Raw genomic sequence first — 24,800 nt, forward strand, 5'->3', positions numbered from 1 at the left:
TTGTTTCAAGATGAAGCTAGTCTTTCCAACAAAAGATAAGAAAGAGGAGAAACAGTATTATTGATCGAATGTGTATCATAAAGATTAGTTTACTTTAAGACAAAGGCAGACTTCAAAAGGAGGCCTTTAATACTCTCCACAGGAAGCTAAAACCAGCTGCACAGGGATTGAAAGGTCAAACCATGTTACACCTACACATATATTTTTACACACTACTCAGAAATGACTCTAATCCCCTCTAGCAGGGTGACTTTGGATAATCCATTTTCTTATTCCAATATATCAATAGAAACCATAGGATGCAAAATTGGAATAAGAACTTTATTTTTAACAGTCATGAGATTTTTGGAGGTTCTTCTCATTATACACCAAGGAACATTCAAATTATAACTTTAATACAGTGTTGCCAATTCATCATAAATTGGCTTAAGACAGACCTACAGACTTGCTGAGCGTGCCATCCCAGGAATCCTAACAGCTTCATGCAAGAGCATGCTTGGATTTGGTGGGAACCTCATGTCGGGTGCAATCAGAGTAAGAGCAGTTTCGGTCTCTGAGGCAAGTCTATGATGCTGCTTCTTCACTAGAACTATGATATGACAAACTTGTTGCCACTGCTGTTCACTGCTCTGTGGGAGGATGTCTCCGTGTTCTCCCTTAAAGGATACTAACATCCATGACCAAACTACAGATTCTATTAGCAATAATTTTTCTAAATCACAGATGTATTTTCAGTGCTGACAATATCATTTCTTGAGATCAGAGATTGGGAAGCATTTTCTGCCCAGCCTGGCTTCCTCCCTGTGGTGGCATACAGCTCTGAGAATGCTGCTCCAGGAACTCATGTGAAAGTCTTGGCTTAATAATCATCATAGCATCTTGTACAGAGTAGAATCCTTTAAACATAAAAATTCATTGAGTAGTTGGGGACTTGGTAAGGAAAACCAACCTTTGCCTGTTGTTGGCAACCAACTTATGTATTACTTCTTCAACCTGTCTTTTCTTAGCCTCTGCTACAATACTTCACTGTAATTTGTTTTAGTTACATTGACAGTCTCAACTCCAAATTTTTTTCTAACATGACTTCCCACAAAACTATGATGTTCAGACATTTGCAACAAATAGTAAGCTGACAAAAAGTGATTCAAAATAAAATTAAACACATACTTTTTCAATTTATTCACCGGATCTGTCAATTATTTCAAATTGAAAAAATATCTGAGGTATATTGAAGTGTTAAATAAAGGGCTGGAGAAATGGCTCAGCAGATAAAAGCACTGACTGCTCTTCTTGACTACAATTCCCAGAGACCCTGTGGTGGATCATAACCATTTACAGTGGGGTCTGATGCCATCTTCTATCATGTAGCCATATATGCAAATAGCACTCATATACATAAGTATAATTTAAAATATCACCTTTTGTAAAAAGGTGTTAAAAAAGTATATAATTGCGGATTGTCTTCTAAAAAGTTTAAGTGTTAGCAATAAAAATTTCACTTTCATACTATATTATAGAGTATTTTCAAATACGTAAATATGTTATTGGCCAGGTTTACAGGCATTATAATATCATATAGAAAATGGACACAACGTCTCCCCTGAACGACTTAGTTAAGGTCTTCATTATTACCAGTCAGCAAATGTCTGTGCTTCTACAGTTACTGGAACAGTCTCTGCACCTCATGGTTCTTCATCTAGATCTACAAGCTCTCTTATGTTAATTGAGTCATTTTTGGTTTGCTTTCCTAACAATTTTCCTTTTGTAATGTAAAATTTTTGAGATTATAAAACAATTTTATTATTCTTCATTTTTTCCTTTCTTCAATCTCTTCTTTTTACAGTTCCCTGATGTCTTTCAAATTCGTGGTCTATCTCTTGTGTGTGTGTGTGTGTGTGTGTGTGTGTGTGTACATATTATATATAGTATTTTATACAAAATATATTATATAAAACATTATATAATTAAAATAATATAATATATTTATATATTATTTCATAGCTACATTAATGTAGCAAATATCTCAAATTTCTCTCTAATACATTGCAATGTATTGTTTCAAGACTCTGTGGTTTCCAAATGAGAGACAATCTAAAAAGGATGTGGTTTTAGAGAAGAAACAGCACCTAGTCTGGACAGCTGTGTGTATATTTGCTACAGTAAACTGGCACACTACACATGTAGACATCAAATAACTTTCTAGGACACTTTCTACCTCATTTTTGAGACAGTGTTTCTCAGTGAACCTGTACCTCAGAGTCTTCAGGAGTATCTGGCCAGCACGCATGAGGAGCTAGCACTAGGATCACAGGCCTGCTCTACCATGCCTGGCTTTGTCAGAATCCAGGTCCTTATGTTTGTTTTGCAGTTAGCATCCCTACAGTTTCTTTAGGAAATACACAAAGACATTTGGAATACAGAAAAGTGTAAAAAGACAGATAGTTGGGAATTCACAAAGCAAACAGAAAGAAGTCATTTCTAAGTAGGACTATGGCTTCATTTCTTGCCCACTGTTCCCATTCTACCACCCTTGCTTGAAAGGTATATCTCTATTATGAAATAAAGCTTTAAAGACTCCAATCTAAGTTTTCCCGACAAAATGAGCAAGGAATTTATCCTTAGTCATCACCTTCAAATGAAATTATTTAACAGAATTCGACTTTCCTTTTTGTCATATCAAGAATAAATTTCTTGTAAAGGGAAATATTTGAAGCTGAATGTAGTGATTTGGTGTTTCTGGGGGCATCTGTTTCTGAAAGGCAGTGGAGGGTTACAAAGTTCAAGACCAGACTGAGAAGGAGAGTAAAGACACTGTTTCAGAAAACCAACTTCATTTGGTTTAAAATAATATAGGATAATAACTTTACACCTAAATTGTCAAGAGAAAATAATTTCATATATTTTACATTTATTTTTATAATATTCTAGCTACATTAAAATTTAACTAAAAATCCTTTCCTGGTTTATGTTTTTTATTTTGGGAAGATTAAATATTTCTGTCTACCTATTATTTTGTTTTAATCTAATTTTATGATATTTCTTAATTCCTTCCATTTCTGCTTACTTTCAAAGTTTCAATTACTCTTTGAAAAGGAGCAGCCATTTTTACAAGGCAAAATTCTTTGGGAGAACACTTAGTGAGTTTCAGAACAAAATTATGCAGAAATGTGAATGACAACTTGTAGGATGATGTCATTTTACAACAAAGCGGGTCGAGCCTATCATTGGATGAGAAGGAAAGGTAGGCGTGGAAAAGTCTAGGAAGGAGAGAGTAGGAGGAGAAAGCAGGACATTCAAGAGAAGGCAGCATGGAAGCAGATGTTTCAGCACATCTCTATATGGATAAAGTTGTTATGAATATTTTATAAGGGATAGAATCGTACAGGGTTATTTGATTATCGTGGTGGGCAATTATATTCTACCATTTGGATCAGAGTACAGAGTATTTTGGTGTATGCTTTGATGGGCAACATTTTTTCCCGTTTTTTTATTGGATATTCTCTGTATTAACATTTTAAATGTTATCTCCTTTCCCCCTACTCCCGTTCCCCTCCACCTCCCCTTACCTCCATGAAGGAGCTCCCTCTCCCAACCACCCACTCCCACCTCAGTACCTTGGCATTCCCCTACAGTGGGACAACAAGCCTTTGAGTTCAAAGTGGCAGGACACAAAAAACACACCACGGAGTTGGGATATGTGTATGCAAGGCTTGGCAAAATCAAACCAAGGGAAACGCAAGGGAAAAAAACATGTTGGGCCGGCCGTGGGCCATGGGACAGGAGAAGCCTGGGCAAGGAGATCCCGCCTGGCTCAAAGGAAGCCCGGTCTGTGAGTGCTTAGAGGCTGGGTGGAGCTGCCAAGGTAAAGACACCTCACAGTACCTTGTGGCCTTACGGTTGCTGGCACTGGCGCCGGATAAAATGTTATCACTTTGTATTTTACCACAACAACTTATTTCAATACCATCTCTTCAAATGCTATAACTATAAATGAAAAGTTTTCTAAAATTTTAGCTATTTGATTTTTATTTTATTCTGATAAATACAATATTGGCACAGTTTTGTTTTCTGCCTGCCCAGACATCATAATTATTACGGCAACCAGTATGGGAAAAAAAAATACTAGTAGAAATAAACAGACGTGATTATAATTTTTTAAACAAGGTAATAAAATACATCAAAGTCCAAATATATAGCTCTGCATTGTTTTGGGATAATCATCTTCCTTCTGAATCAGGTCAACTGATTCAGCATTTTAAAATGGGAATGTTCTCATCAAAGTTTTTCAGTGTTGTAAACTTTGCTGTGAGATTGTCTTCAGCATTTGGTGGTGAGAAAACCAATGCTTATGTACGGTCTGTAAGCAAAGGTTTCCAGTCATCTGAGAACAAGGCATTCAGCCTGGCAGGAGGTAGTTTCTAAATTACCCAGCTGGACAGTCAGGGGTCAGTGACATTTCTAGAAATAGCTGGGGGTCAAAAATACCCTCATCTATCCTGAAAACAGCTACTAGTTTGCCCAGTAACCATAATTTAATAATAAAACGTAGCCCTTTCTCAGCACGTGGGCCACTGAAGTCACATGAATCAAGATAGACTCGGGTCCAGGTCTTTAGTTTTCTCTTCCCATGACATTTGAGGGATTTTTCAACTGTATGAGTTTCATGGTTCCTTAGCCTGGCAATTACTGGACCACTTTTGCTCTGTTCTATGCCAATCAAGCTGAACAGGAACCTCCTAGTATTTGTGTCCCAGACTGACTGTCCTTAAAACCCGCGGGTGGATGAAATGTTTCCTAAGTTGTTCTGTGGAACGGTGAGAAAATTAAAATGTCCGTTAAAGGAAGGCTGCCAACCAGGAGGAAATGACTTCGCCTCGCTCTGGGGTCATCTACAGGAGGTGTAGGCGTACAGGAGCTGGCAGCTGAGCAGATGACCTGCTGTATTCACACCACATCAGATGGAGGGATAGAAATCTGTAATAGATGTGCTAACCGTACGCGAATATCTACACCATGTGCACTGTTCTACTTACCGCTACATATTCACATTCAGGATTTATTTAATGCCTACAATTTTAGAAGCTATTTACATATTTAAGCACATGGGAAGGACTGTTAAAAATCTCTTCTTGTGTGAGTGACATCCTACATATACAGAAATATAGATGAGTGCACTAAATTTCCAAAACCTCTGAAAGCTGTATATATGTGTGGCTGATATCCCCAAATCTATGGATACATATTAATGCCAGCGGACGCACACTGGTGATCTTGATAACTCCAGCACAGAAATAACTAGCAGTATTGGAAATCATAGAGTGAAGGGAGGAATTGCAAAAAGTGAAGTATTTATTCTGCATGTCATAAGTATCAGGAAATTAGGCTTCATCTTTGTTCTATGCAAGCAGTCAGTGCAATGCTACTGAAATTGCACTTATTTTGTGAGTGAGTATGGAATGAAAGAATACTTGCACTGATCATTGTATATACATACTTTACTGCAGAGAAGGAATGGAAGCCAAGGCTTTCCCTGTGCGAGGCAGGAGCTCTGCTTCTGCTTCATAGTTTCAGCCTCTGCTGTGCAATGTTCTCTTAAAGCCAAGTCTCCCTACCTTTCCTGGGCTGCTTTGAAATCATTCTGCAACCAAGGTGGACCTAGAAATTGTGACACTAACATTGCCATTCCCAAATACCTGTCATTCAAGGCACATATTTCCAAGACCAGACAGTAATTATGTAAATATAAACATGTGTTGTCCATACCATAAACACAGTAACAAAACATTCTGTTTGGCCTAAAGGATAATCTCAGTTATCGTAACTCCTTGGTAACCATGATGATTAAACTGGGAAATACACACACTCACAATATACAATCAGAGACACAAGCAAACATATACACAAATACACTCTCATATACAGAAGTAGGAAAATTTCAAAGTAATTATTTCATTCTAATCAGGAACAACTGGATTGATCCTAGGTGTCTACCATTTATAGTGATTCTTAACTGGAACATGTCTATAATATTAAGTAATAACACTGTGGTCTGATGATTAAGATCAGAGTTATTCTGCTATTTACAAACGAGAATAATTAGACTACTTATATAAGAGATAGGGAAACTTTACTTTGACCATTTTTTCCCCTGAGACTAACAGCACTAACACATACTACTTGGTCAGAGAGTAAACAGTGTGCCCTGTCCAGTCACAGGGGACAACTGGAGGCAATGGCTGGATTATAGTGAGAAGGGCTTGGGGCATTTGGGAAGAAACTCTTGCTCCCTTTCTGCAAGCTACTCTTCATCTTTTGTAAGCTGACAGACTGTGGCAGGCTCATAGAGAAAGACTGCTCTAGATTGTAACTTGCTGTGGGAATATGACAAACATAGGTTCTACAAAAAAAAAAATCATTTTCCAGATAAAATTATAGAACTACGATCTGCCCTATTTTAATGAGGGGGAAATTATCAAAATTGAAACTCTAAAAATAGTAGTTTATACTTGAAATCCTAATTCCCTCCTAATTATAGGTGTTACAGTGGCACTCTAATTAAGTATGATTAGCAACTCCACAGCAGGTCAGGACAGCATACTGCGGTCCATAGAGAGAAAGTTTGTAGGCTAAAGAAAATGTGTGTAGGCACACAGAGAACACTTCTAGGCCCATACCTCTTAGTTTTTACAAGATCAGACCCCACTTTCCCCTTTTTAAAGCATAGATTAAATGCTGATGCTACTATGTTGATCAATAAGTAGAAGTACAGAGTATAAGGTGGAAAATTTAGAGCTTAAATTTCACTTCTAAATATGGACTCACTGACCCCAATAAAGTGATATTAACATTCCCTAACTTAATATTAAATTATTTGCCTGAACTCTAAAAGCACTTAAGGCTTTGATTAGAACAGCTAGTATCATCATAGTAAAAGAGAGATCATCATCACTTAGAAATTCAATATAAGTTATTTTTATAGACACAAACTTATTTTTATAAAACCTGCAATGAAAATTGAGTGCATCTATAAGAGATCCAAATGGCAGTTCAGAAATGGATAATCATTTGTAAATATTGTAACGTTTCTTTCATTTCTTTATCTACTGTTTAAGATTTAAACTGTGTCCATACTTCTCAAGTTATTTTCCCCAAACCTGGAGTAAAAGCTTTCTGTCATCAAAACGGAATGTTGCCCTAGTTACTCATAAACTCTCTAGAAGAATTAATACAACTCCAAGAATAAAGAACCAAAATATATAAAGCTAGCAATACAATGAAATTGTGTCTAGGGAAATGTTATATTAGAGCAATGATTCAAAGAAGCGCAATCATCCCCTCCCCCCAGGACATGAGTTCTTCCCCTTGGTGTTTGGTGAGGGAATAAATAAGACATGTGGCCAGAGGACAAAGCACATGAGCACATCTTCAGCTTGAAAGCCCATTTCCTCCATTTTCTCTTCCTGGTTGGCTGGCCACCATGTCAATCAATGTGTCTGCTGTGAATGTACCACTCAAAAATAGCTGAAGGACAGTTGAAGAGAATAGGTGCAGCGTGAGTGGTGAGTATTAATCTCAGAAGAGAAGCAAACATTTTCTTTGCAACTCTTTTCTTTCCCCGAAATGGAAAATTTCACCTATACTCAACTAACAGGCTGAGGATTCATGGAAAATATTGACCAAAAAAATTACCTTTGTCTTTAAAATGTCTAAATTAACTAATCTGTTCTATTTTACATGAGACTCAGTAGGTTGGAGCTTTTAGCTTAAGAGAGGATCCATGACAGTATTTCCTTACACTGAAGCATGCGAGAAGGAAGGATGCACTATAGTTCTGGATGGAAAAGCTACAGCAATCTGAAAGAAACCACTGTGGTAAACACAGAAGGAAATCACTTCTTGTATTACATCAGGTGACCCTGCTATCAAATATAAACAGAAGTGGCAAGTGTGTCAAAAATCACTCAGACTAGCAGGCTTTAGATTTGATCTAACTAAGAGAAATGAGCCTTTGAGAACCATAAATGTCACTTCACTAAATGTCATGTGTTTCAATGAAAGCATCAGTGGGTTTCTGTTTCGGTGGTCTGTGTTTTTATCTAAACTCCCATTTACTGACAGGCACAAAATAATGGGCCTATAAGCACATTCAAGCACAGGGCTTCTTTCTCTGGTCAAGAAGAACTGAGTGCAAAGTCACATGTATTCCAATCCAGCCGGGTTGTTCCAGAACAATTCCAGAACTGCAGTAAGTTAGACACCATGAGACCCACTCACATTTCAACCAAACTTGATTCTGTAACTTCATATAGTCACACATGGATGTGATCAAGAACAGAACAAGGATCCTAGGAAACAAAGGCATGGCTGTACAAGATAAAAGAATCCAGTTTAGCTCTCAGATCACACTGGACTCTTCTAAATTTTCTGGTCGTTGGGTTAATAGTATATAAAAATCAAATAGTAACCATGGTCCACGTGCATTCATCAGATATATGTTACTGTAACAAATATGTTAGATTATTATATTTGTTATTATTTATTAATATATAGACTACTTCCAAAGCTGATTTGGTCAGAGTTTTGGAAGCTAAAATTCCAAGAACAAGCAGGAGCGTCATCCGTGTCTACAGTGAGAGCCTCCTTAGCTGGGTCACATAGTGGTAAAGAAAAATCAGAAATGGCCATATGCAGAAGGGACTAAATCCATCAGAAACTTTTCTACTAGACTTCATTTCTAAAGAGTCCCACCCCTTTCCCCGAACCAAGATTCTACCATATCAATCTTTGAAGGACAACTCAAGCCATTTCAAAAACACAGTTCTGAATTATCAGACAGGACTCCTATGAGGTTGAAAAAAATAATACACACAAAAAAAATTTTTCTTTGGGAAATTTCATCCGAACAAAGCAGTTCACAAAAATGCATCTGATTGTTTCTTCATTACTCTAGGGAATATAAGCTAGGACCTCAAATCATGTGCAACATGCACAGTTACAGTGTAACCGAGCTCTGCAAGACAGGGATGCACAGAAGGTTAACAGTGACAACACTCCTTGGCCAGGACAACCTTACTTTGTCATCTACATAGTAGGCAATTTAAGCTAGCTGGCCATGGTACCCAGATTCTTGTAGCTGAGACCTGCATTTCTGAATGACTGAGTGAAGCCATGCTGAAATAGAATGTGGCCACAACCACGGTCACCCAGAAGTGACAACAGCAGGTCTCAGCAGATGCAGACTCTATCGGAAGAGTATCTAAAAACTATAATTATTGTATACCGACATATATAGCACCAATAAAGGATTACATATAAAATCATATGTATGTGTTACTCATATAATTTACTTATATCAAAACATACCTGAATTTTCCAAATCAGTAAAACAACCCGTACTGAGTAGGAGTAACTACAGCTCTTATAACTATATTTTTAACTAGTAAGTATGCTGTCTTCTGATGTATTCTATAAAAATTACTGTTACATCAAGCCAGGGAAACCCTATATGAAATGATTTCAAGATTATATAAATGTTTAGAAATGATGCTAGATTAGAGTTAATAACAATCTATGTCATAACGTTATTTAGATCTATTATTAATTTGGGAGTCTCTGCTAGGACTTATTTTGCAATCTCATTGAGGTACTCATAAAATCCCTGTCCTTTTTTACACACTTTCAAGTTACTGTGTCCAGTAGCTATGGTTCTGCTCCCAAGAATGTTTTTCCCCATCATAACTTGGCCCAGATTGAAGACAGTCAGGAACACTTAACACAGAAAGTGCGGGAGGAGACTGTTAAAATCACATTCTACTGCTGTGACATTTAGCATGTTGAAGGCCCTTGCTGTTATCTCGAAGCCAACATCTCACACAGGATAGATGTTAAAAGATATTTGTTGACTATCAGGCAATCTTTGTCATATTTGTTGGGTTATTTAATGTATCTGCTGTTGAAAATATATTAATACAGTGTGCTCTTCTGAAAATACCAGGCAAACATGAAAGAAACTGTCTTTCTATCATCAAATGTCTTATAATGGAATAAAAGAAAAAGTTAGCTTACACCTAATGCACCCATTGTAATTGTATTATTTTAAGTATTACAGAGTTGAAGGCTTTTCCCTTGAAGAATTTCCTTAAAAACACAGCATTTACCACTAATTCTTAATCTGCTTCTTACTTTTGAAAGTGCTGGATACGAACATGAATGTCTTCATCATAAATTATGGATTACAGACGTAGAACATTTTATAGATGTGCTTATAGAATACAAAAAAATAGGCAGTACCACTTCCTTAGACAACAGCAATACTAAACTCTATTTTGTTTCAAGTTTGATCCCCTGGGATGTTCATCAATTCTGAAAAAAATTCAGATTGCAATAGCCCCACTGTATTTTGTCTCCTGGGAAAGCAGGAAGTAGCATATGGGATCATAGTTACAGTTGGAGATCAGAAGGCATGGGAGGTCTGAGACAGAGCAAGAGCAGAAACAGTAACAAAGACAGCCGGTTCTTCTCACACTGCAGCCTTCGTGGACCATGGGAAGAATGGCAGTGGAATAATTTGTGGGAGCAAAATTTTGAAGAAAGAAAAAACACAGACAATAAACTTCAGAATCACTTACCCTGAAAAACTCTTTAGTGGAGCCAGAGTCTAATGTTCCATAAGCAATTTCTGTTTGCTTAGACAGATCCTCAGCACTTTCGATGGGAGACACCATCCTCTCTACAGTCAGGAAGGCAGCTAAGTTAGCCGTGTAGGAGGAGATTATGATCAGGGTAAAGAACCACCACACACCTCCAACAATGCGCCCAGAGAGGGATCTGATAACAAGTATGAAATGGATTCATAAAGTGAAATGAATGATCTAATAGAGAACAAGTTTACATTCATATGCAAATAGTCACTTACAGAAGAGTTTACTTTATAACTTGCCATATATCTGTTCATTAAGGAAACCAGAAATTACTAATTATTTTGGGCAAGAAATGCAGAACAATGAGGTTGAGAGCTGAGGATGCACCCAAAGAACTTAACTCCATTCTTGGGATTCTTTCATAACAGACCCAAATAGTTGATGGTGTATAAAATGCCACAAGAAAGAAACTTCAATGTACAAAAGTACAAGTAATTCATCTAATGTGCACAGTATTTGTCCACTAATGTTATAAGTAAGCACAAATAAGAGAACCTAAGAACATCAGCAAAGTTCATACCACAACAAGTATTAAGAAATGATTTATACCATAAATGTAGCTTTAAACATGAAAAAAAAACCTCCCTTTAATACATTCCACCCCAACCCCACAAATAGACCCAGTTCAATTAGGTTTTTGGGCATGCAAACACATGGATAGTCAATGTAGTACAGGAAAGAAATGGAAAAATGAAATGAAACTAAAGTAAAACATAATTCTTAATGGATATAAATCAAATGCCTTAATGGTGTACACAGCTCTGACCCTGCTCTTTTGTGTTTCCTTGTTAAGAGAAAAAGAAAACTCAAAGAAAAGTAATTAGATGTTTAAAAGTTTAAAGGGTATACACTCGTAAGGTGAAATTTGATAAGACAGTGCATGTATATGATTACAAATATATATTATGTTTTTAAAATAGCTTAATATATTTTCAGTATTTTACTTTAAATATTGGAGATAAATATAACTAAATAAATAACATCAGGAATCTAGTATGTTATTTTCAAAGATTTTATAGGATTCTGTATATATTTGAGAAATTTGGTGTAGTTTTAAAATACTAAAACATGAAAATTGGACAGTTTATGGTCGTAATCAAATTTATTGGCAATTAGCATTAAGCAATGTATCCTTTGATACATTAGACACAAGATAAAGTTGTAGATGATTTTGGTAGAATAAGCCAATCACTCAATACAAAAGTAAAAGCCAGTTCCCAAAGCTTCAAGATTTAGAATATCTGTTGCTTAAGATGAAAAGCAGAAGAAATGTAATTGAGTCACAATGAAATGTAAATACGGAAATAAACATAGAAGGAATAGAACATCTAAGTATTCCTCATGTGGAATCAGAATTGAGTATTTTATAAACTGTGCTTCTGGAAAACCCTGATGTGGACAGAGCCACCCTAAAAATGTATCCTGTCTGCCCATGAAGCATCACAATTACAGGACATATACCCTGCACTAGGAGGGCAGATTTGGAGCTCAGTGGTTAGTATCCCTCAAGAATACTGTTGGATTTTGTTGAATGAATCTGACACTGTACTAATTCGCTAGTGATTAAGAATCATAATTATATGTTATCCTATTATAGCCAGAAAGTAAATACTAGTTAACATCGGTTTTCTTTTAATCCGGTGAATAAAAATATTGAGATTAGATATTTACATAATTAAATTGAATTAATTGTAAAATACAGAAAAATAGTTTTATAATTTATTATTCATTTTTAACTGTTTTAAAAGCAACAATTTATTTTTCTGGAAGTTTTAGTTAAGTTTTATTCAAAGAAAAAAAACCTTAATCTTAAATTATGATGAAAGTTGCCATAATTAAAAAATAAAAGTTTTACTTTATATCACATATGCTGAAGAATATAAAAGTAAAAGCACTGTCATCTCTTCTTAATATGCATCAAATAATGATTTTAAGTGGCCCAATATTTATATTGAGAGATATTGTGGGTATAGCAAAGCAAGATGAAGAAAAAAACTAATCCTAAGGCATATTGCTTTTCTAATTTCTATTTCAAAACGTATCTTACTATGAAGAGACCTGAAACTTTCCTCTTCCTCCACTTCTTCTTCTTCTTCTTCTTCTTCTTCTTCTTCTTCTTCTTCTTCTTCTTCTTCTTCTTCTTCTTCTTCTTCTTCTTCTTCTTCTTCTTCTTTTTGTTTTGTAATTTCAGGCAAGTTATAGTCAATGAATTCAGTAAGGCATCCTAGACTGTCGTTCAAATATGTCCTTTCAACATTCTTAATGGAGTCCCATAGTAGATTTTACTTGAAAAGGGATGTTGGATGCATTTTTAAAAAATATTTAAAAGAAGTTTATAATTGGTCTGTTATTTTTTACCTCTTTTAAAGAGTACCCCACTCTACTGCTTTGATTTGTAGTGATCAAGACTGCCTTCCAAAACATGATAGCTGCGTTAATTCTTTTCTTAAAATAGTCATTAAACTGGTAATGTTATGCTTTTGATATAGCTCTTAATTACATATGGAGCATAAGCAGAAAGAAGAATATATTGTATTTTTAATGGTATGTACTATATTTACATGCCCATAAAATCAATAATAAGGAAAATACATTACTAAAAAATTGGGTCCCTTACTAAGAAATAAATGTTATTGTGTGTGAATAGTAGTAAGACTTCACTCAAAACTGAAAGCACAGAAGAAAATATCCTACTTAAGAAGCAAGCTTGATAAAAATGAGAAATTATCTGAATACCACAGTTGAATGAATCCTAGGATGTTTTAGAATGAGTGTACCTTTTACTAAAGCCACAAAAGCAAATGATTTTTTTAGCTCTTAGCAAACACTAAATAATAAAGAAACTTCAGTCCCATGTTGTTAGGAGAATTCTAGAAAGTTTCCAAACCTTATCTATAGCAGCATAAGATACTGTCTACTCCATTACACACACACACACACACACACACACACACACACACACACACACATATATATAAAGAGAGAGAGAGAGAGAGAGAGAGAGAGAGAGAGAGAGAGAGAGAGAGAGAGAGAGAAAGAGAGAGAGAGAGAGATTTCTACTCATCCAAAGACAGTGCATTGTATGCTGACTAAACACAACTGCCTTTTACTTATAACCCTGATTCGGAGGTTTTACCGTAGCTAAATTATTAATCTATTGTTAATGGAATAGGATGTTCTCTGGTCCTAATTTTGTTATTTTTCTCTTTTCCATTGTTAGAAAGTGATCTTCATACCTTTAACCTAATTCAGAAAACTATAAAAGATGAGATGCTGACCCTTCGTGGTTAATTGTATATTTAGGACTATATACTCCTTCACTCTTGTATCATACAAATGTATCTAGGATATTTCTAATTCAGTGAAATCATAAAGAGAACCCACTGTGAATATAGAGCTGAGATTTTTTTTTAAAGATCTACATATTTCTGTTATTTTTAATGTGATTTTATAGTGCATTACCATAATAGCAAATGGCTATTGGAAATAAGCATTTCATAAGTTCTACCTAAAGGATATATTTGCCTCTTCTCAGCCAGTGGAAGATATTAAAACACTTAGAAAGCTATGCATATTTGAGATGCTTATATTCATTATGGAACCAATTGCTTGTAATTTTCCAAAAACTCACATTTCAATGAATTATCATCAAAAAGTCACCTCCTTAACTAGTAAAGATTATTATTGGAATAAAAGGTATCCCAGCTGAAATTGAGCCTCCCCAAGGGACAAATCTTGGTTTTCAATGTTAATGAAAACACACTAGGAAAAGTGGACTTCATTTATCTGAAGAGGTACAAGTAGTTATCATTTATGTTGTAACATAAACAAAAGCAGTTAGTTATTTGTAACTGAGATTGATAACTAGGTATTTTAAGCTTGAGGTAATTATAACATGAGAGGAATAGAGGTGTGTGAGCATGTATTATCCAATATGGCACAGGAATTTTGAGCAAGCCATTTCTTTCTGTCTGTATTTCTAGATACTTGAAACTGTGTGCTCAATCTTTTAATCCAGAAGCCTAACATTTAAAAAGTTTGATAATCTCTCTCATACACCATTTCCATGAATTGATGTTAGGGAAATAAAGAGATGAGGTATGTACAAATGAAGTGTTGTCTAACAAGTTGTTGACCCTGTAGGAAAAAACTAACATCGCCCATTTTCCCATATACAGGTCTGTGGATGAACCCTACAGATCACTGTAAAATGAGAATATGCAGCAAAAACACGGTACCCCTCCAAGCAGGCATGGAATGATAGGAACCTTATGCATTTTATAGCCTCTCCATGGTGTATATAATTTCACCAGAGAAACACATGATCAACATTCAAGGAACATTGTTCAGGTACTTCACAGGCTTATGCCGATGGTAAAAATTTGCCCTCTAAGCATCTTAAATTGCTTGGACAAATGGTCGGCGGCTGGTGACAACTTTTATGGTGAATTCATAAACACCATGAATGTCCTCTTGAGACCTAAAATGCACAAAGTTGAAACAGGTGAGTGACCAACCTTGGCGAAATATCGCATCCTTGCTGCATAAAGGCACCCAAGGAAAACCAGAGACTATTAAAAATCCCAAATTCATTAGTTGATTCACTACTTTGTGTTTCTCTTCCATCTTCAAATTCCTCAGTGTGCCACTCGTAGGGGCTAAATCTGCTGACCAGGAATAAAACTACACTGACCCCAATGTAGGCAAACACAATGCACATCCAGATCTCATAGGCTAAAGGATCAAGAAAGGAAAACACTCCTGGTTTGGACTTCTGAGGCTTCTTGATCATGATAGAGATTCCAAGACTCATGAAGGGCTTGGAGAAGTCAATCACCTCTTCTCTCACAAGAGTGATAGTTAATGGAGCAATTGCAATGTCAGCTTTCTGTAAAAGAAAAAAAAGAAACAGGAAAATAACAGGATCCAGAATTGTGGTTAGAAAAGACAAATGGCTAAAACTTGGAATGGAAGGAGATGAAAATTAGACATTAGCAATAATTATGGTGCTTGTGCTGAAGAATAAGCAGGAGGGCAGTGATGTTAACTACCTTGATTTACAGACAAATAGTTGAACTATCTGACTTGTCCAAGGTCATTACATATTTCATGTACTGTGCCCTTGAAGTTTGGGGATAATAAGTGTGCTTGAAGACAGGTGAAAATGCATGTTTCAGTTAATCATCAAGTTTACGCCTTGCTTCTACCTCAAATTTTGAACAGGTTTTATTTCCTAGAGCATCATGGAATGTCAACAATCTGAGATGTGGGTATTTTAAAAAGAAGAGTGATAATCTGTCAACAATGATTCAAACTGGATTACTTTAACTTTGAAGAGATATGAACTTACCCCATATACAAGTTCTCCAACCATACCATTCCAAATTTTGGTGTCTGCATCCCTGGCCCCATACTTGCCATCCCCAACAATAGTCAGCTTGTATTTGAACCCACAATGTTTGGCAATTTCTGCAGCTAAGTCAACACAGTAGCCCTCATAACGTTCATTCCCTTCAAGCATTTCATGGTTTTTCTTCATCATAACATATGGAGATTCCTATAAGAAAAGACAATGTGTGCATTGATTATCATACTGAATTATGTACATACCGGCTATTATGTTCAAAGTCCTACCTTAATAATTACTTGTTATAATACACATATAGTGGACATACATATGACACGGCAGACATTGAAAAAATATATAGACATAGTGCCTCTACAACGAAGTTCTTAAATCTGTACGTTATTGGTCATTAAGTTGGCTTATATCTACTCAGATCAGAATAAGATACCCAAAAGCCGGTAGCATTCCTCCTTATTTGTAATCCTTAAGCATCAGAGAGGAAATGTTTCTTCAATAGCTACACTATTCAACTTTGGGTCTACTTTATCCTTCATCATAACTAGCACATGCCAACCCCAAGAACCAGAATTCAGCCAAGTTATGTGTTACTGCTCCTCCAAGCACAACCATCAAGTAGGAGTATAAACTGATATAGTCAATGAGCTTTATCATGGCAACTTAATGATTCTGTTCCTAAAAGCATTTGTCTCACTTCATATATGAGATATAATACTCTAGAATTACACCCCAATTATAGCCATAGAGACTCTCTTTCTACAAGCACGTGAAAGAGGACCTGTGACAAAGTGATTTGACAAATCTAATAATGTCCATTTAGGAATGCCATGAAATGTAAATTTAAGAAAGATAGTGATTCTGATGAAAAGCAATATGTGATTCTAACTCACAGTCATCATGAGAATTTCAGGTGTTGGTAGTGTTTTATCTAAATCTCTTATAAAGTGCATTTAAAATTGTTGTTTGATCAAATAATGAATTCACAGATTTATAACCTTGCTACTAAGTAAAGCAGTACACATTTTATCCCGAAATCATGTTTTGTAATGAATTCAATTTTTCTCCCTTACTTGTTAAGCATTTTTAAAAATATTTTCTGTTATTCAACCCACATTCTAGAGGGTCTACATTCATGTGAGCTTTGCCTTCATCTTACGCTGTTCAGGTATCTAGAGCCATGTATATAGTCAACATGAAGTTCAAATGAAGGGTATGAAGATGATCATCCAAGCCTTTAAGAGGTCTCTCTTTATTATGAAGGAAAAAGGGTTAACAGGCCACAATCTCAAATGGGAGGAGGGACGATGAACCACAGATGGGTGAGATTTGAAAGGAAGTGTGAAGAGCAAAATAGACCTTGCTCTGCTGTTTCCCTGTGTCAGCAGCAGGATACCAATTAGCTGTCAGGATTGACTTCAGCCTCAAAGAGGATGAGAACATTCTGAATGTTTGAGCTTAGCCCATGTGTACTTCTTTCCAGGTAAGCACACAGGAAGGGACACACTGACAAACATGCAGAGTAAATATTGCTAAAGGTGCAGTTACAATCCAAAAACATAAACACCAGATCTCCAACTAGATACTTCGAATAAAGAAAACCAGAGCTGAATATAAGAACGTGAACTCTTACCAATATTGTGGTGACAACCACAGTTTTGTTTTCAAGCCCGGATGTGTCATTTCCAGAAGGAAGCTCGGTTAGGGTGACAACCATTTTATCCACTTCACTCCAGTACCCAATCTGAAAAAAAGTCACCACTGGTAAACATAAAGAAATGAACCACCTTCATGTAAAATATTTGATGCTTTTTAAACCCCATGTCTGTATTCAAACACCCTCATTAACCAGAATTCTAAATAACAGCGAAAAATTTACCTTTATAAACAGAACGTAATTGGGATTGAAATTGCAAAAATTATGTTCTAAATTGAGTTAAGTCTTCATTCATATTATTTGTTTTTGTTTATTCGAGGCAAGAATCTATACTGGTTTGTATGAAACTCAAGATCCTGACACAACTTGTGCAGTTCTGAGATTGAGGGCATCACTTTTCACACACATTCCTGGATGATTTACACTGAGGAGTAATTACGCAAATATATCCCAAACAGTGATATTTTAGCCAGACTATTTTAAGTAAAGATTTGTATTATAGAGTAAAACATATGTTTCCAATGGCCATTTATTTCTAACCTCATTATGTTTTTCTTTAATAGTTGCCTTATCTTATACTTAAAGTCTTCCTATGAAAGTTAAAATTGAGCATGGCATTTCTGCTTACAGGTACTATATTAAATTCAACTGCACTGTTGCTTAACAAAAGTGAGTCTATTTGATTCAGAAAGCATATCTCAAAGCTAATGTTGTTTCAGCAGTAACCAACTACTATCTACATGTGTGTTCTCATTGACCCCAGCTGGGAGGACTCCTGATGGAATCTGCCAGCTCACAGGTAGACCCAACTTTCAAGCCTTAAAAGTTTACCTTCCTGGGCCCATTGGTTTTGAGCTCCATGATATTAATTGTGTAGTTTATTCGTTTTCCATTCTGGTCAAACTTTATATTTCCCGAGAGACCTTCAACTTGAACCTAATGATAAAATGGAAATAAAGCTCAGTTATCATTCTTGTCAAATCCAAAATACAAACTGTGAAGCTTGCCCACACTGACCTAAATAAATACATGAACAATGTATTTATTTAGCTTAATGGCTTTCTGTTTAATCTTTAACCTGTGTGTACTGAGAGAAAACTCATGGCCTATGTGTTCAACTGGAATAAAAGAAGGGTGACTTATTTGGTTTAGCAGGCAAAACAAACACCAACTTCATGCCTGTGTGAAGTCACATCAGCACCCATTCTGAGGAACTGACCTGCTTCAGGGCCCTCTCTATTTCTACCCCTTGTCCCCAAGGCACAGCTGGGTTGGCCAAACAATCTCCTGCATTTCCTCTCCGGGAAATTTCAATCCTCTGCTTCCGAAGGTTGCGAAATGCTTCAGTCATCACTTGGACAGCATCGTAGGTCAGGGCCGAAGTATACTAAAAGGAATCACACACATTGTAAAAAAATGGGAGAAAACTCAGAGCTTTGCTGAATATAGTCCTTGCCTACCATGCAACTCAAATACCAGGCCAATAGCTCCAAGAAGTTAAACCCAGCTCCTCCATCTTGGAATCTGAGATGAGTATGTAGACAATGGGACTATGCAACATGCTGTGGCTACACAAAATGTCCCAGTAGATTAGTATCTTAGCAGTTTTAACTAAATGTTTCCCTTTCTTAAGATCTGTTCCTCATTGAACCAGCATCCTCTGCCCAGCTGTGATGATATATAAACTTTCCTGGATGAGAATAAACATGACTTTGATGGCCATTAAGAGATTCACTAGTTAAAAGAGGCAGAAAATCGATGAAAGTTTGGACCCTGAATCTGTAATCCAACCTCAGTGCTTGTCACGCTAGAGTAGTGTTATAACATTTACATACATTCTCCTGAGTGCTTGAGGTAGTGTTAAAGAAAAACTAAACCCCATCATCATCCCTCGGCATTTGTATGCTTTAACCATGAGAATGCTAGCTCAGACCTACAGTGGCTCAGCAGGCATCACCTGACTTAATCTCCATCATCTCTTGGATGTAGGACTGTTGCTAGTGATCAACTTCACCTCCCTCATCAAGGTTTCATGAATGTCACTGCACATTTTTTCAGTCTACCGGTACTAACAAGCGGGGTACAGCTGTAGAAAAATGTAATATCACAACTGACATTGTGACACTCAACTCTTAACTTAAATCCAAGATGGCACACAGGCAGGACAGCTGAGCAGACTTAGTCTCCAGTAATGCTTCTTGTCCCATGGTGACCCAGATCATTTTCTATATACCCTATAATCTCCACATGATTCTTTTTCTCCAAACTTCTGATTATATAGTATTGAGAGAGCAAGAGGACCCTGAGTAGAAGTTCCCATTTTGACACCTGGAGTAAAGCCTAAGCCCTCCCAAATTGACAGATGAGAACTTGCCACCTTCCTCTGAGGCAGACCCTCCTCCAGTGCTCTGATCCCATGTGGCTGGTTTGCTTACTTGTTTCTGGAATCACACAGGCAGCTCACTTTTTCTTGCTCTCTCTACTGGACCATCCAATATCTGTATCTCCTACCACACTTAACAGAAGAAATAAGAGAAGATTGGAGACAGAAATAAGAGATGAGAGAAGGGAAAAGAAAAGGGGAGAGGAAGAGGGAAAATGGTTTAGACCAATATAGCTTTCCCATTGCTGGCCTGTTTTTTTACTTACTTCTTAGGAAAATGCTTTGAGAGGAACTTCTGAATCTGTCTTTAGGTGTCAATCTCCTTTGTTTTCCTTAAGTGCTGTTCTTGGGTTCCTGACTGAGAATGCCATCCTGAAACGCTTAAGTATGGCTCTCTTAATGCTGCCTTTCCTACCCAGCCATCCATCGGCCATGTTCCTCTTTGTCTAATTATAGCATTTTCCAGCATCCAATCATCCAGTGTGAATATTCTTTATGTGTTCCTTTTAACGATCCTCACTAGAGTAAGTACTTTGCAGGCAAAGTAGATCGTGCCTGTTATCACTGAACTCTTGGAGACTCGGGGTTTGACAAGACAAGAAAAGACAAGAAGTGATAAAGGAATAAATGATAGGGCAAAGAAGGAAGGAAGCAAGGAAAGATCACAGACTTTTAAAATTCTAATCAGAGAGACTAGTGTAACAAGTCCATAACCTTTAAGCATAGAAGGATGTGCTGGTAAGATAGAATGCAATTGATTCCATGGCAGGGAATCATCACAGTGTTTTAAAGTGTCAGCGTGTCATTAAAAAAGAAACCCTGCATTATATTCTTATCAAAGTCATGTTGATTTAAAAGATTTGCTGATGCCAACAAGAAAGGGTATAGCAGGTTTTGTCTGCCTCACTGTGCATCTATTTTTATTATCCCATGGTGAAAAAAAAAGATTAATTTTCTTTCTGCTGAACATTCAGTTCATTGCCAACTTAACTCTTAACACTAATGCCTTGGTCTCTGAATAGGTAATAGAACTTAAATTGAATAATTTGGATATTAAGAAAATATTGCAATTGTGTTAAAATTATAATAGCCAAAGGCCAAAATCTTTATTAAGTCAGCTTGCTCTCATTAAAGGGAGAAATCCATGAGGCTACCCACTAAACTGCTTTAGAAGATAATAGTGCCCTGTAAACTATATTAGAAATACGATTAGGCTGAACTTAAAAGCATTCTGATCCATGTCACACATCTGCACTGCAGTGAGACATGCTCAGTGCTGGGGGGGGGGAGGGGTGTTGTCCCCTCAGCCTTACTCAAATGCTCAAACCTAAACACAGGTCAAGGTAATTATCTCTTTAAATTAAAACTCACTGTTAGAAGCACGCTTCAGAGCGAGGAGACACTCAGCATTCTGTGCCTTCCTGCCTCTGCGCTGCCTTCCTGCTTCGTTTTCCTAAACAAGTACGCTCACAATTTTTGACTGGCAAGTTCAATGTTTCCAGTTGATGCCACCACTTGCTGAAGTAGATATAAATTAGTGTGAAGGGAACACGATGACAGTGTAACTATCTTCCATCTCAGGAAACAATTGCTATATCTCTCTGCCTTGATGTTTGTGTTCTGTGAAATCTCTCAGCTGAGTTAGGAATTTATCCTTCAGTGGGTGGTGGGAGGGGTATGTGGGTGGTGAAGGGAGGATGTGGGTGGTGAAGGGGGGATGTGGGTGGTGAAGGGGGTATTTGGCTTAGCTCTCCCCACAGTCACCACATCATCACTAGTACAAAAAAAATCCGAGAAATGGTTTTCATGCTCCATTTTCCAAATGCTTGCTTTATTCCATTTAAAGTGCATCTTTATTGAGATTGTTTTTCAGAGATAAAATGAAATGTGATTTTTAAATGTTTGTCATGTCCAATAACATCATGTAAGCCATTCAATAATGCAATTGTGTTCTCATTGATACTACAAGATGGCCATTTCTAACACCAGAAAAGGTGGTAAAGAGAAAAGTGTTTGTTTTTCTCTCATCTTGTTCACATGAATGTAAAAAAAAAAAAATGCAATGACTACAGAACAAGCTATTATTGATTATCACATGGGGCCATGTTTCCTTATATGTCATCTACATCTTAAAAACAGAGAAAATGATATTTAAAACAAAACTACCAGATGTTAGTCACTACTAAAAATTGTTGGCTTATATATTGCCCCATTTTCACTTTGTTATGAAACTCAAAATTATTTGAATACAGTTTAGGGAGCACAGATCTTGTATGTCAGAAAGCAGACCAATACTCAGATTTGCCCCCGGCTTTCTGGTATCATGGATGGTTACCAAAGAGCTGCTATATGGTGCTTCTTAGAGACACATAAACAGTGTCTGTTGGGTGTGGGCAGGTACTGAACAGCATGGTGAAGGAAAAAAGACCATGTCCATTTAGGTATCTACATGGCACTTGTGGCTATAAAACATGCAAAGCTACGAATAGTTTAATTTGACGTGATTGTTACAAAACCATCTGAAGCCACAAGTCATTTTTTCCTGATTTAATAGGTGAAGATTCCAGGTCATAAAGCTGTGTTTTATACATTGCCTCAAAAGTTTATTATAGGGGAGGAATTTGGAGATGACATGAATTTCTGGCTTGTCTAGGCCAGGTGTGATCACACGACCCCTGTGAGGGTTACACAACCTTTTCACACGGTTCACCTAAGACCATTTGAAAGCACGGGCATTTACATTAATGATTTGTAACAGGAGTAAAATTAGAGTTATGAAATATCAACAAAAATAATTTTATGGTCACTGGGTACACAATATGAGGAACTTTTTCAAAGCTGCACAGCACAAGGAAGGTTGAGAACCACTGGCCTAGACTGTCAATATGTAAAACAGAGGGTCCTGTGTTTTCTCACTCACTGTGGGAGTGTACTTCCACACAAACAGGCTTCACTGTATATTGCAGACAAATCATTCCGGTTCTGAGTTGCAGTAGTTTGATAATGTGAAATAATACAGCATATTATTATTTCATCTCTTAAAAGAACAAACAAAAATGAAGTGTCTTGACTTCTAAGAAGCCATAATATGGCATTTGCCACTTCATTTGGTAAATGTGTTAAGTATGTAGATGAATAGAAGATAAAGCATTGGCAAATAGTAAAATGAACAAGGTTTAAGTTATTGACCAGCAATCCATGTTGGTTACTGTGGATCTTGTTTAAAAGCAGGGGTATTTTCACTTGCTTTGAAAATCACTGTTTTACAAAAACGGAATTCTGTGGTACAACCATGTCAGAAAACTGGTCACTCATACAATAAAGAGCATGTACTAAGACATGTGAGTGATAATTCCCACCTGCTTAGCACTGTCGGACATTTAAAACATTCCTTAAATGTATAATACTTTCTGTATAAATGATGTTTCCCATGACATTCTTCAGGCTGAAAGTTTCACAGCTTGGTAAAGATTCTCATGTCATTTCTAAGAGAGCACATGCTATTTAGTTGAATTAAACCACACCTTTGAAGAATCTAATAAGTCTAATATTCTGATTCTTTGCTTTGCAAAATAATTATCAACAAGATCTAAGTACTGGACGCTATGAAAGTTAATAACATTTATAAGAAAGATTCAGCAAGTCTTCTATTTAAATTCCTCATGATGTTTATGAATCAAATAGATATGCAGGGAAAGAGAACAGCAGGGCCCTGAAATTATTCATGTATCTTAATTTAAAATTCACCAACTGTCCACCCTTTTGAATAGCTTTGTGTGATAAGGTCATCTTTAATTTACTGTAAATCATCTTGAACATGTGCCCTTTGGAACCTCACTGTGTAGAGGCATGAAACCATCATGAAATTCTACCTCTTTGGCAATCATACCAGGGCACAGTTCCCAAGAGGGAAATGGGGGTTCAGTGTAAAGAAACTAGAATTAGCATAATTTATTATTTTCCCCCGAAAAAGAAAAGTAATCTCAATAACGAATGACTGTAACAAAAAGGAAGTCTGTTATTTTCAATGGGACACACATATACACACCTAAAAATACGAGATTGTTTGTTGATTTTGATACAAAATCTTATGTAAGGAGCAAGCCTCTCAATTCAGAGATACTTGGAACTACATACTTAGAGATTCAAACCCATACCTAAAGCTCATTAGACAAACTAAAATAGGACAAGGAGCTCAGTTGAAAGCACTGTCTGGTTTGATTCCACTACTGTGAGGACAGGTTCGGAGACTCATTTCATGGCTGACTCAATCACTCCCCTCTGTGCCCAGTTCCTTACTGTTAACAGCTTATGAGGAAACAGACTGACTACAGTTTCTCTGAGTCACAACCCTATTGGGGGGATCACAAGTCAGATAGTCTCCATATCATACATTTATGTTTTGATGCATCACAGTGAGAAAACAAACAAATGAATAAAATAAACATAGATTGACAAAGTAGCAACAACATGTTTTTTTATGACTAGGGATCACCACAATATGAGAAACTGCTTTAAAAGACTGCAGCATTAGGAAGGTTGAGAACCACGCTGCTAGTGTGATTCTGGCTTAAATTTCTACACTTGGTGATCAAAGATGTCTACCCACCGGTCCCTGGAATCTTTGCATAGAGAAGAGGCCATGGTGAGAGCAGAGAGTCAGCAAACATTAGAAATATTAATGAGTCTCTTACTAAA

At 36.6% G+C, this 24,800-nt stretch overlaps 1 protein-coding gene across 2 annotated transcripts in view; it reads right to left on the minus strand.

Annotated features, from left to right (window-relative positions):
- GRIA2 (glutamate ionotropic receptor AMPA type subunit 2) overlaps window positions 1-24,800 on the minus strand; it is a gene marked incomplete at both ends in the record, with an annotated part of 115,995 nt that overhangs the window by 5,237 nt on the left and 85,958 nt on the right. For both annotated transcript variants that reach the window (XM_080916524.1, XM_080916525.1), the window contains 6 exons: window positions 10,629-10,827; window positions 15,218-15,588; window positions 16,051-16,257; window positions 17,696-17,806; window positions 18,551-18,655; window positions 18,939-19,106. In XM_080916524.1, coding sequence (XP_080772650.1) covers window positions 10,629-10,827; window positions 15,218-15,588; window positions 16,051-16,257; window positions 17,696-17,806; window positions 18,551-18,655; window positions 18,939-19,106 — 1,161 coding nt within the window. The remainder of the gene's footprint in view (window positions 1-10,628; window positions 10,828-15,217; window positions 15,589-16,050; window positions 16,258-17,695; window positions 17,807-18,550; window positions 18,656-18,938; window positions 19,107-24,800) is intronic.

The sequence above is a fragment of the Micromys minutus genome (genome assembly GCF_963924665.1).
Source record: "Micromys minutus genome assembly, chromosome: 4".
NCBI lineage: Eukaryota > Metazoa > Chordata > Mammalia > Rodentia > Muridae > Micromys > Micromys minutus.